This window comes from Furipterus horrens, unplaced genomic scaffold (assembly GCF_987537825.1).
Source record: "Furipterus horrens unplaced genomic scaffold, mFurHor1.1.pri manual_scaffold_8, whole genome shotgun sequence".
Taxonomy (NCBI): Eukaryota; Metazoa; Chordata; class Mammalia; order Chiroptera; family Furipteridae; genus Furipterus; species Furipterus horrens.
Window position 1 is genome coordinate 22,899,415 of NW_028327178.1, and position 14,102 is coordinate 22,913,516.

Here is a 14,102-nt window from a genome sequence, read left to right on the forward strand (position 1 = left end):
GGTCTAGGAAAAGGAAACTTAGAGGACCAGCGATGGTCAGTACATGGCTCTGGAGGAAGATAAAATGACTAAGGCTTTTAACACATCAACAGCAGAGCATTAAATTAAGCTCAAGGCCCTTCTGAATGTTGAGTCTTGTGTAACTAACTGCACAAGTATCGCTCTCCTGAAGCTGGCCCTGGTTATCAGCATGGAAATGACATTTAATTGCATAGGGTTGGTTGAGATCACCTGTGAGAGGGCAGATAGAAAGAACAAAGCATCCTAACCACAAGTCCTGTGATGGCTAAACATTTAGAGGTTGATCAGGGGAGAAAGGGTCTACAAAGGAGAGTGAGAAAGAGCAGCCAGGGAGGTAAGAGGACCTGAAATGAAAAATATCTTGTCATGATGCTATTTTATTCTTTTATTTCTCTTTACTATACCCTACTCTACCTCGCCCTCTCCTCTCTGCCCCCATGCAATCATCACACTGCTGTTCATGATGCTGTTAATTATATTTTCTGGGACCCTGATTCTGTGGCACTGATGTCAAGTTCACTATTGAGACTCTGGTATAACCACCAGGACTATGTGTGGATACGACAGAAGGGAGTCATTCAGTTGTAGAACTAGCATATTGATGCTCTCATAGGGAAGTGTAGTAACATTTGAGAACAAGTTCTTAGCAGTTTTTGGATTCTGAGACATGCTCATAAGGAAATTTGAGTTAGGTGCCTATACCCAGGTCCACCAGATATTTGGGGGCTAATTCCGCCATGGCACGATGTGTATGTAGTATTTTTCCTAAGGAAAGACATGCCAGAACCTCTCCCTGGCAGTGGATGGTTGCTGCTGCAGCAGTAACCCTAGGAAATGGAAGAGAACCCCTGGACATTCCCTGAACATTTGGGATAGGAGACCAATTCCTCACCTGAACTGAGAAAAAGCGACAAGTCTCAGAATGCCAATTTGGCTTTCTCCTTGCAAACTTAAGCTAAGCATCAATTTATCAGAACTGGTATTACCACTGCCAATCCACACTCCCACACCTGCTGTATATAAATAGACAGAAAGGGAGGGGGTTACCTTTTTGAGGGGAGTGCAATGTTCAAAGAGAGGTTCTCCTCCTTATGGTGAAGGAAGTGGTACTCTGTCGCTCCACGCTGAGGGAGAAAGGCCTCCAGAAAACTGCTCAAAAGTTTGTAGCTGTCTGCATATATATTTTTGTTTGTTTGTTTGTTTGACTTCTGATTCCTGCTTTATTTTCCAGTCAGGAGAGTTTTCTGAATTGAAGAGTCCATGTCTCAAATAATGTATTGACTTAAATAAAGTATCATACTGTCTTTCTGGATCTAAGTCTCCTTGGCAAGCTGGGCATGAGGCGGGCAGCTGGTAAGGGGCTTGTCTGCAACCACGTGCGGGCGCGACCTGCTCCGCCACTGCTTCCCTGCCTCTCCTGGCTCCTCGGCACCGGCCTGCCCTGGCCCAGGGGGGTAGGACCCTATGGTCAGCCACGCAGAAAGTACGGTGTCAGTCACCCCGTGACGTGGGAACCCAGTGCAGGAGGAGGTGGCTTCTGCCAGGGCTCGGAGGCCCACAATAGGGAGCACACATACAACACAGGCGAGGGTGGAGACTTCTGCCCAACCCAAGCTAAGACAGGTGCAGCCCAGGCGCAAGTCCCTGCCTGTGCGAGTCTGTCCGGAACCGCCTCTTCCGGCTGCCTCACCTGTGGGTGGAGACCCGGCCACGTGGAGTCCTCCCACCTCTCCAGCCACAGCTGCCTGCCTCCCGTGAGATAGAAAGCCAGTAAGTCCTTGCCTTTCCAGTCCATTGCCCTTTTTACCCCCAGCCCCTGGCAACCTCCGATCTGCTTCCTGCCTTTGAAGATTTTCCGTTTCTGGAAATGGAAACTTGTAAAATGTATGTAGTCTTTTGTGTCTGGCTCTTACCTAGCATCAGTATTTTTGAGGTTCATCCATACTGTTGCAGCATAAGTAGTTTTTTTTTTTTTTCCTTCTTTTATTGCCAAATAGTATCCCATTGTATGAATGTTTCACATTTTATTTAGCCATTCACTAGTTGATGGACATTTGAATTGTCCCACTTTTGGTGTTATGAATCATGGTAGCAACATTTGTATACAAGTTTTTTTTTTTTTTTTAATTTTTATTGATTGACTATAGATGCATTCTCTTAGTGATGTAGTCATTGTTTGATCCTTGTACTTGCCCTGATCAGGGACCGAGCCCACAGCCTTGGTGTATCCTGACAATACTCTGACCAACTGAGCTCCCTGGCCAGGGCATGTGAACAAGTTTTTATATGGATGTGTTTTTATTTCTCTTGGTCTTGGGTAGATACCTAGTAGTGGCATTGCAGTTTTGTATGCTAAGTTTATGTTCAACTTTTTTTAATGGCAAAGTCAGACCTCTTTATTAGACTCAAGAGAATGTTTGGTCAAAAAGACATCTCAGCAAAACCATAGCCACTGCCTATCCTCTCAGTCAATCCCTATCTTCCCTGGTAGAAAACTGCATCTCCATTATAATTCTTACCAAGTTTAGTGAATATGGGGTTACTCATGATCAACCCTTACTAGTTGTATTTGCCCTTGTAGATTTCATATGACTCCAAAAATTATTTATAGAGCTTCTATAAACATGCTACTATTTGTGCAATGTGTTGTGGAATTGATAAAAATGAGTAAGATAATACTGTTTTGCCTTACAATAATCCCAACAGGGATCAGCAAGTTATGGCCTGAGGGTCAAGTCTGGCCATGTTACAGAAACAGGGGAGTCCAAAAACAAACCCCAGAGTTTGAGGCTGGGAGATAGGGAGCAGGAAGCGGCTTTCAGGATGCCCTTGCATGCCTGGAGCTAGTGGCTGGAAACATTGTTGCAAAGATCCGCTTTACTTCCAAGACTCAGGAAGGTGGGAGGGATCTTGGACTGTGGGCTGGTACCGGAGAAGCAGACAGAGCTTAGGTAGGGTTCTGTGAATGGTCAGGACTGTTTGCAACACCCACTGCGTGAGAGGACGCAGTGAGGGAGAGCAGGCAAGGAGGAAGAGGAGCTGCGGACATTTTGGGCTGGCTCTGGCTCTAGGAGGCTCTCTCTCTCAGGCTCTCTCTGGCCCTCACGCCCTCACTCTCTGGCTCTTGTGGGCTCCCTACATCTGGCTTGGAGCAGGGGTCTCCAGGCGGCTTTAAGAAGAGGCTCTTGCTTGGCTTCTTTGAGAAGGAGAGGAGATCCATGCGGTTTGCAGGAAGAAGGCAGTTTAGTTTACAAGGAGGCTGAGAATCCAGGCGGTCCTGCACTGAGAGCCGGAGGGCACCACAGCACAGAAAGGACCTCCCCAATCAGAACTGAGTGATTGGCAGCTACTGGTAAAGCTGAACTGTGTCTAGGAAGTAGGGAAACGGTGTTTCTGACTTTCCTAAGACTGGCCAGGTCTGGGAGGGGGAGGCAGGACTATGTGTAAATAAACAATTCTTTTTCTTTTCACTAAACTCTGGTATTCAGAGTTATGATTCTGGCGGCGGGCAATCGGGCCCCTAACTAAATAGCCCGTGGGTTCTGTTTCAATTGGAGCAGCCCAGGGGTTCTGTTACAGCCATGCCATTTGTTTACATGTTGTCTATGGCTGCTTTCCCCCCCCCCCCATAACAGCAGGGCTAAATTGCTGTGACCAAGATCAGTGCTTTTCAAAGCTGAAAGTATTTACCATTTTGATCCTGTACAGAAAGTTTGCCAACCCCTATAGGAGAGGTAAGTATAACAAAAATGCACTATTTAACTAAAGGCCAATTTAAAAGCTCTAACTGAACGCAGAAAGTTGGAGAGGTCATGTTCAACAGGGTTGTTTTGAGAAGACTTTTTGGAGGTGCCAATGAAACAGGACTAAAAAATGAGAATGGAGATGGAGTAAAAGCTTCTGGGGAACAAAAAATAATGTAAATAAATATGTGAAACAAGGAAAAAGTAAGACAGAGGATGGAGTTTGCCAATTAGTTTGGGCATAAACTCTCTTATGAAGATTTGCAAAGGTCTTTCCATCTTTTTTTTTTTTTTTTCACTCGTGCCCCCAACTGGGGACCTGACGTGCAACCTAGTCATGTGCCCTGACTGGGAATCGAACCAGTGACACTTGGCTCGCAGGCCGATGCTCAATCCACTGAGCCACAGCAGCCAGGGCGGTCTTTCCATCTTTACTGTTTTCCTAATCTACACGTGTTTTCTAGAAATCCCATCCCATATGCCTCTTCCAGCTCATAATCCCACTCTAAAGAGACAGACTCACAGATAAGAATTTGGTGACAAGGAAACATTATAATTAATGGTATCCTCTGCAAAGGTGCCTTGTGTTAACCTTTTAAATCTTTTCTGTCATTTGATATTTAGTATTTATTTAGCACCAAGAGAATGATATTCTGACTATGCAATATGTTAATTTTCAAATATCATTACTGTGCTGCTCTTCTCTTTTGTGTGCATTCCTTTTTCCCAAAATTGCATGAGGCAAAAAAATTAGAGGGACTTCTAGTCTTAAAAAAAAAAAAAAAAAAAATTCCTTTGGTTAAATGAGAGAGGATATATTCCATGAACAGTTCTAGAATATTTCAAAAGGCATTTCAAAAGTAAGTTTGCATCAAAATAATTTATTGTAGGAAGAGAATTTACACTTAAACATATATGTAAAAATGTCAGGCTCAACACTAAAGTGCTGCTGTATTACCTTTTGGCCAGTTATCGAGATATGGCTACACATTCATATCCTGCTTTATGTATTTACAACCTAGAAGAACTCTGAACTATACTTTTCAAACAAACAAACAAAAAAGAAAACCTAACCCAAACCAGTATTTATTAGAGAAAACGAGTATCTTCCTTAAAATGAACTGTAAAAGAATGAGCTATAACATGTAAACTTTAAGTATTGTAAATTAGGCAGAAACAAATACTGGGGAGGGGGAAGAAGGGAGGGATAGACAAAACAAAATAACAATAAAAAACCTTCTAAACTGAGACAATTAATCCAAATTCATGTAACCGCTCTCCTGATGTGAAGAGATGAGAAAAAGAAAAGGGTTTAAAACTCAGTGTTTTCCTATTTCAACATAAAATTCATCCCAAACTCCCATTATTATTAACAATGTACACATCTGAAAATAAATATACAGAGTATCTTAAAACAAAACCCTTCAAGGCCATATTTAAGTAATGACATCCAAGAACTCAGACACCATGTAACATTTAGGATATATGGTATCTTGAAGATTAAATGTTTTTTCTTGCTTGTTACTCTGAAGTCTTCATTAAACACAGGTTGCTTCTAATGTCGTTTCCTTAGAGCCAAGCATCTTTACGGGCCAAACCCAGTTTCATTTTCTCCAGTACTGCAAAAATTAATAGCAAATACAGAAACAAACAGAAAATAATTAGCTTCATTGTTCACAAAGAAAGATAAACAATAGTCTGTAATTTTATAAAATGCTTAGAAAGATGAACACGTATTTCTTTGATAGAAAAAAGCCCTTAGCTAATTCCAGTCCTTTTGAAAACAATCTTCTTTTTTTTAAAAACGTGACAGATTTACTTTATTAAATGCTATGAAGAGGGTTTCAATTAACTACAATGTACAAGATTCCTGAAACTTGGCTTAAAAAAAGTTGATGTGAGAAAATATTTTAGAGAAGGAATGTTTGCTGACTGTAAATTCGAAATGACCCAATTATGATGACATGGTAAAAATCCCACTGGATTCTGCAGTGATAGATAATTAATATTTTGAGAAGTGTGCTGAGTTCTGGTGCAACATTTTTAAAGGCTGTGAAAACCTGGAGCTTACTCCACAGTACACTTCTGCAAATACTTCATTCCACAACCACTCCACTCCAGCCAGAAACGATCTGGAAGAAAATCAGAAGTAGCCCTGATAGAATAAGATAGACCCAGTCAAGTTATTTGGGTGCCAACACATTAACAGTGTTCAATATTAAAATATCAAGTAGAAATAAAAGAAATCAACGTTCATAGCACCCATTTTGTGCTAGGCACGCTCACGCTTACCTCATATAAAGCTTATAAAGAGGTGTGGCACTCCCCTCCCTTCATTATTAATTAGCACTTCTGAAATTTTGAATTCAGTGAAATTGATAGAAGGCTACCTATTACTTTTGAGGACTATTTAATGCAAAAAATATCAGCAACAGTTAAAGGTTGTCTTTAACATATGCAGATACTATCAATCACCCACCCTTTCAATAAGGACAACTCTAGTCATTCCTGGGGGGTGAACGGACACTGAGTCACCCACACCTCATGTGCCCCCTCGTTCAAAGCCATATATGCTGGCATTCCCGTCGGCAGCCGTCCGTCTCGAGAGACGATGGTGTAGCTTCTTAAGAGTCTATCTGCACCGCTGAGAATGGCTGTGCAGTCCGACTCGGGAGTGACACGGTAACTGTCTCCTCCTGTGTTGAATCGACATCTTGCGATGACGCTGGAGTGTCCTCTCCAGTGAAGCTGAAGCTACAGAGCCTGGGCAGGGTGATATGGAGGGTCTGCTGTTGCCCATGCAGCAGACCCCCCCTCTCTTCGCAGCTGAAGGGTCCAAGGGAAAGACGGAGTCAATACAGCTTGGCTTCAGGTGCGCCGCAGGAGTTGCCGGTGTTGACTACAACGTCAAACCGCCTTAGGGACTCCGGCTCCGGATTTTCTGTCGGGGTTTACTCCCTTAGCCTTTCCCCTGAAGAGGTATGCCGCAAGGCAGCGGAGGTTTTTTGGAGTCAGAGTTTTCCTTCTCTGATGTGCCCTGACTGGAAGATCGAACCAGCGACACTTAGCTCGCAGGCCGACCCTCAATCCACTGAGCTAAACCAGCCAGGGCAGATGCTGGCATTACCTCAAAGGAATTAAGAATGTCGTTCCTGTGTAACAGAACTTTGTTTCTATGAGCTTCACCCCATTATTACTCTGAGGAAAAACATAAAGGTAAAAAACCCTCAGTAATAAATGTGTATGTGCATGTGTGTGTAAAAATGTGAAAGATGCTGATTTGAATTTGATACACTGACTATATGTCACAGGAACGGTTTGGGTTCTGTGACAGACTCCAAGTTACTGAAGACAAAATGCTTATATACAGAAAGAATCATAACACACACATCCAGAAACCGGACCAACGGGCTGGGGCTCACCCCAGGCCACGAGCACAGGTGCACTGCTCAGTGGGGAGCAGCAGTGAGGGGTTCTTACTGGGTGTGGGGAGTTGTCATGTGGGTAGGTCATTAGAGCTACAAAGAAGGTTCTTTTCTGACAGTTGGTAGAAGATAAGAGTTAAAATTTCAGGTTGAAGTCAAATTGTAAAGAATCCTCACTGACATGTTAGGAAACCGTTAAAAACCGCACACATATCCATGCCTGTCTGTGTGAGGGAAATGCTGCTGCTGAACAGATGGCGCTAATATATTTCCTAAGTACTTCAAAGTGCCTGTGCTATGGGAAAAAAAGAGTGATAACTGCAGCAGAGGCAGTCCCAAATACTCGACTCCCTGTACATTTGAAGAATTTACATAAAAGGGTTTGACAGAACTCAGAGGGGCAGGAAAACAGCAGTATAACAACTCACCTTATTAAAAGCAGTCACTGAAGCAAATAGGCAAATCTTAGCATGGGTGACATTTAAGAGTTTGAAAACTTTCCTTAGAGAAGTTAATTAAATTTATACAGAAGAAAAATAAACTGCAGGACATTTTAGCTGAAAAATTATGGAGCATCCTGCTGACTATTGCTATTGCAATTATTAACTGATTTTAAGGCCTAAAAACATTTACTGTGCACAGTGCTGACTGCAGTGCAACAGGAGAGCACATGTGTGTCAATGAAACTCAAGACTTGTTTGGTCAACATGCAAAATACAATGTTATCCCATATTTATCATATTGATCTCTGATTAGCTGTTTTCAATGCCTCCTTTTATATCACACTCTGTTGGCTGTTTGCACAGTTGGTTTCTTTTGATGATCAGATGAAAGACTAAGGAAAGTTAAAAGACCGGTATTTAAAATTTACAAGTATACTTAAAAAAACTAGCTATTAACAATAAAATTTATCCATATCTAATAAAGTTAGATGTAGAATGAGACACATTTATAAGCTACTGTCTATTTCTACAATGCAGGGTTTGAGTTTGAGTCTGGATTTTGTTACCTATTAATCCTGAGAACCTGGGCAAGTTATTTAACTTATGTAAGCCTCAGTTTTCTCACCTGTGATACACCTACTTCACAGGTGTGAGGATTCAAGGAAATAATACAGAGAGAACATTTTACATAATTCCTGGCACACTTAATTGCTGAAGGTGCTGTTATTATTACTACTACTACTGTTGCTTCTTTGCTGCTGTTGTTCTTATTCCTCCCAGGATAATTGGAATCAATTAGGAATAGATTAATACACAAAATGATACAAAATAGTTTTGTGTGATATGCTATTTATTTAAGCCACTGCTCTGGGAATAATGTGACTCTTTAGAACATTGTTTACTAAATTAAAAAGCATTTGGTTTTAGAGCAGAAGAATTTTTATTCTTCCACAGAATTCAGTGTGTTTTGTTATGTTCAAAGAAATATTTCACACAGCTGTTCTTTATTCCTGATGGCAAAGTAAGGTCCATATAACATACACTCAGAAGTGATGCTCTATTCTCTTCTCCTTTGGGCACCTTTTGCATCTATGCCTTTCAAAGCAGATGAGAAGGTAGCGCAGTTACAGTGGAAACGTCCTACCCTGGCCTTAGGTAAAACAGGAATATAAATAGACAAAACAACTCAAGGAGAGCTCTTCAGAAGGCAACAACTTGAGACACAGTCATCTCTCAAAACGTCAAAAGCAGGAAACTTTTCCTCCTAGTACGGTACTGATGGCAAGAACAAAACCAACAAAACCCCACTCTTTCTCTGGGCAGATAATGGGGCAGATGACTTGGGCCAAGAGGCCACAGAGTACAAAAAACGAGAACCAGCAATACTGGAGTCACATGCAGCCTGGTAAGATGTAATGTCATGGAGGCACCAGGGATCTGAAACGCTTCTCAAGGGGAGCTCTTCGCACCAACCACACCGCTTCCCTCTTTCATGGTTATTTTTTAAATCTCCCCAAGTATATATAAATTCTCCTTCATTAAGAAAACATACGATGTGACTACACATTCACGTGCCCCTCCCTGGGCCTGTGCTTTTCCTTCTTGAGCACCACAGGGACCAGGCAAGTATTCTGGCCAAATGGACAGCCGTGATGTGTTCTTAGCATCTTAGGTAAACTTTCAGAACCCAATCTGTTCTTATTTTTTTACACTCAGTCTACAAAAAACACATCTCTAACCCCAGTTAGTCTATCAAGATTCATTTAGTTAATTAGATTTAATATGTATTAAGATGGATGGGAACCATGCCCCGTTTTCCAGACTCCTACCATCAATCTGTGAGGAGAGACAGGCAGCAAAAGAAGAAACAGAAGAAACGGGCTGCAGGGTGAGTCCCAGTTTCAGAGCTGTTAGTGACCCCAGCTAAGTGATCCCCACCTTTCTGTGCAGGAAAGACTAGAAAACCCATTAAAGATCATTTCAGCAGGGAGAAGAGTTCTGATGATGTAATTTCAAAGACACTGACCCAAATAAAAATGTTTTTCAATGGAAAATGTGTACCACTAACAGGGTGTTGCTAGGCAGCGAATATAGCAGCGTTTAATCTCTACCCTTTCTGGGGCAAGGCACGGTGGAAGAAAAGAAAAGAAATTTCAGCATTTCAAGTAATAGTTGGGTCTGGCAATTTTGCGTCTACCTCCATTTTTTAAAACAACTGAGTTCTATAACCCATAGTGATTAATAAGAAGGAACTAAAATAGCATAAATCAATTAGCAATATGCACCCTTAAAATAAATGCTGTGAGTGACAAAAGATGTTTGTCATCAGAATTTGAGTGTGCATGTGATTCAATTAGTTATCAATATTTAGAAAATATATGTAGAAATATGAGTTTCAAAAAGAAAATAAACTTCAGAGATTAGTTAAGAACCAGGTACTTCTATAATTTTATAATTTGATTAGACTTCTGTGAAGCTAAGCCCTTATTTAGTATCTCTTGTACCCTTCAATCCCTAACCAAGTTCCAGTGAAATTTACCATTCTTAGGTTACTCTTATTTTGATATTGTTTCAGTAGCATATTATGGGCACAGGTAACATATTTAGGAAAACCTAAAAACATAAGCATTTTTAAGTTCATTTCTTAAGATAAAGAATATGGGATTCTGGTAAAGAAGACCTGTATTTAATATGCCAGGAAGCACTTAAAAAAAAAAAAAAGATTTTATTTACTTATTTTCAGAGAAAGGGGAACGGAGGGAGAATGAGAGGGAGAGAAACACTGATTGGTTGTCTCTTGCACGCTCCTAACAGGGGACCTGGCCTGCAACCCAGGCATGTGCCCTGACCGGGAATTGAAAAGACAACTTTGCAGTTCGCAGGACAATGCTCAATCCACTGAGCCACACTAACTAGGGCAAAAGAATTTTTATGTGGTTTAGTCTTCTCATCTATAAAAGAGGATAACGCTAAAGCTCATTTAGATGGTTATAGTAAGGATCATATGACATTAAAAAATGAGGAAGCACTATATGAAGTAAAAAGTTCAAATAAATAAATATCTGAGGCTATTGTCTCAGATATTGTTATAAAATGAAGAGCTGAGATATCTGAAAATATTTACCTACATAAATATCCATGTTGCATTAAACCTCCACTTTTACCAGTCTAGAATAATGATGGGGGGTCCTTAAGTTGCTGGAATCATCCAGGTATTTGCTCTTAACTCATATTCTTGTTATTGCCTTGTTTTTCTACACTACTCTGCTTTCGAGGATATATCCTAGTCCAAAAGAATTTGTAACAACCAACGCTGAAGTAATTTTAAATAACTAATTATTCAGAATTTCTATATCTTATCTATTTTACTGAATAACTGGAAAATGGGACTCTATGAAATAGACTTAATGCTTCCTTCCAAGAAATATAATCATCTATTAGTTAATGGTTATAAAATGATCTTTCCCATGTCTAATTTAGGATTATGCCCCTCTCTTACTAATTCATCATTCATACTCACATTTTCTCTGCGAATAGAAAAGATACAAGGCAATAACTCTCATTTCTGAACAACTCATAATTTAACTACTGGATAGGGGATTTCCTTTATTTAGTCTGTGTTGTGGTATTAGCTTTATATATGGAAAGCAATGAACTTTTGTACATCTCTGACATTAGATTAAATTTACATTAGTTTTTACCTTAGTATCCATCACTTTGTAAATGTGGACACTTAGGTCCAGAGATATTGGTAAACCAAGGTCCCTTTATTACCACCTCCCCAAATAATAGTATGGTCCCTTTTTTATCAGGCTCTTCCTCTCCTCTATTTTTAATATAGAATTAAGCAAAAATAGTCATTCTAGTCTTAGATCTAGCTAAAAAGCAAAACATACACCTTATGCAAATTGATAACAGAATTTCAAAACCAGACCACTAGTTAGTTCACTTTATGGAACGTGAAAACTCCACACTTAAGCTGGGCATGTGAGACGAGTGGCAGTTAAGGTGTCAAAGATGACACTCAATTCCTCTCCTCTCCACATATGCACCCTCTCCTCCCATCCAGAGGTAGAATCCCGCTCCTCCCTGTGAATCTGTCCTGACCTTGCAGCTTGTTTAAGAGGCCCTCTGCTTCTGCTTTCCTGCTCTCTTGGGGAGCCAGGGGTCATGCAGGAGACCAGCAGCTGGGGCTAGAGTACTGTGTGGTGAGACTATCGCTAGCCCAGGAAAGATAAAAATTCACAATTCTACTGAATGTGTATGACTTTCGCACCATCATAAAGTTGAAAAATCTTTAGTCAAGCTATCATAAGCTGGGGACCTTTTGTAGCTTGAAATGTTAGTAGTGAGAAAATGATAGGAAAGGATAATTAAAGAGGCTTGGTGACAGAGTGGACACTGGGTGAGGGAGCAGTCCAAGCAGACAGGCTTTGAGGTTGGGAAATTCGTAAATCTATTACTGTGTTAAGAGGTCAGGGAAGAGTTTACAAGGACCCGTATGAAGGTGTGGGAGAGGAAAGAGGCCTAATTTTTCCATCTGCTAACCATCTTCATAATCATTGTTATGAAATTCATAATTAAAGACAGGTTTTAAATCTGAGGTTTATCATCTAGGCTAGTGTATAAGGGTCTTCCTTCATTTTTATGAAAGGTTTTGCTAACACTAAGTCTATAGGTTGACCTTTCCAGGGTGTGGTATTACTTTTCTCAGCTTCCAAATTCTTTCCTAGAACTTCCATCACTCACCAAAACCTAACAAGTATTGAAGCCTCATTGGCCAAGGCTTCTACCAAAAGCAAAGTCATTCTCAGGAAAGGTTTATAATCACCACAAAGGAAGAAGACCCCGATGCTGACACCCCACAATTTACTACACAGTTTTACATCCCACCAGGAAAATTTAAGTGGAATGTTTTAGAGTTCATTGTGTACAGAACATGTTCACATCAACTGGCTGGTTCAAGAGGTCACAAAGGCTTGACCAACAAACAAAACAAAACACCAACCAAACAAAAAAGCCCAGAAAAGACATCAGGTGGCCTGAGAAAAGTGTGGCTCTCAGGACTCGGGAGTAGCACTTGCCGCTGAGGTCAGGGCACTCACCTGGGCAAACTTGTGGATCTGTTCCACCACCGCAGCAAACAGGGCGTGGACACTCTCATCGATCAGACTCTGCATGTAATGCACCGCCTCTTCATCCGACAGGTCTAGGCGAAATTTATCCTGGACCTACAAGGTCACAGACTATTAGTCTTTTGAACAAAGAACAAAAAGACATATTTTGAAGAGACACAATTAAACTGACATAGACATTACAATATATTATGAGCTATTTCTATGCCAATGAAATAATTCATAACTTATAAGGAATTCTGGATACTGTGCATTTGACTGTTGAAGTTTACTATAGACAAAAATCTGTTCTTTTAAAGTGTGCTTTATTTCCTTGCATTTCACATCTAGAACCACTAAGTTTTAAATTATTATACTTATTAATTGTCCCCTTTACTTTTTTCCTGTTATTCATCGTGAAATGGGTATAGCAAGGTGAAATTATATTTGTTAAGTACGGGTGGTTTTAATGAGTGTTTGTGACATGAGCATTTATATTTTGTATGATTTAATCATGTTTCATAGAAAAATTATCAAGAAAAACTAATATCATCAGTCTTTTCATTGTTCAAAATTAGTCTATCCACTATGCTTTAATAATCCTGACACCTTAAAACTTTGTTTTTATCAATATGTATTATTTTTATCAGACTACTTGGATAACTTTGCTTTAAATTAATGAATTAAAATAACTTTTGAACAAGCTTCTCATAGCACCAAGCACCAAGCTGCATACTAACCAACTACAAGTAAGTCACTGATGTGTGATTAATGATCATAGGTTTAAACTGAGACCTCATCTCACATTTTTCGACAACTGTGTTTTCTAAGAAATAAATAAATCAGATGAACAAAAATATACATTCTATATATAAATAAGTTTTCAAAAATTAAACAAATTTGATACGTTAAAATAAGTTATGGAAACCGTAAAATATTTTTGCACTCTGTTAGGATTACTCAAATAATTTGAGCGATCTATACTCTTCTGAAGATTTCAGCTTCAAAAGTGCTACTGTTTCTCTACCTGGCTTCCATCCATGATGCCAACGTTAAAATTTCTCCAATAGTAAGACTTCAAAGCAGTGTCAGCAATTGTTATTCCATCAAAGTATAAAAACCGACTTATGCTTCTTTAAAAAGCCAACCAATATGAAACAAATTTTAGCCTTTCCAGCACACCTTCCCAATAGTATTATGAGTGTATTGTCAAGTTTTTGATGCAGTTGATTATATCACATTCTTGATTTAGAAAAAAGAAAACAAAGAAATCTTTTCTGATATACCCTTTTGGGGAAAAATACAGTGAAATAACTTTCTACAGGGTTCACTTAAGTAGAATAAACAGCTTGGGTG

At 40.0% G+C, this 14,102-nt stretch overlaps 1 protein-coding gene across 1 annotated transcript in view; it reads right to left on the reverse strand.

The window, feature by feature from the left end:
• Positions 1 to 4,625: 4,625 nt before the first annotated feature.
• The window catches only part of PIK3C3 (phosphatidylinositol 3-kinase catalytic subunit type 3), a 106,136-nt gene continuing 96,659 nt past the window's right edge, over positions 4,626 to 14,102 (reverse strand). Inside the window, exons 24-25 of the mRNA XM_090285111.1 lie at positions 12,738 to 12,863; positions 4,626 to 5,383 (exon numbers count right to left, since the gene is read on the reverse strand). Of these exons, the coding sequence (XP_090141237.1) occupies positions 5,369 to 5,383; positions 12,738 to 12,863 (141 nt within the window). The 3' untranslated portion in view covers positions 4,626 to 5,368. The remainder of the gene's footprint in view (positions 5,384 to 12,737; positions 12,864 to 14,102) is intronic.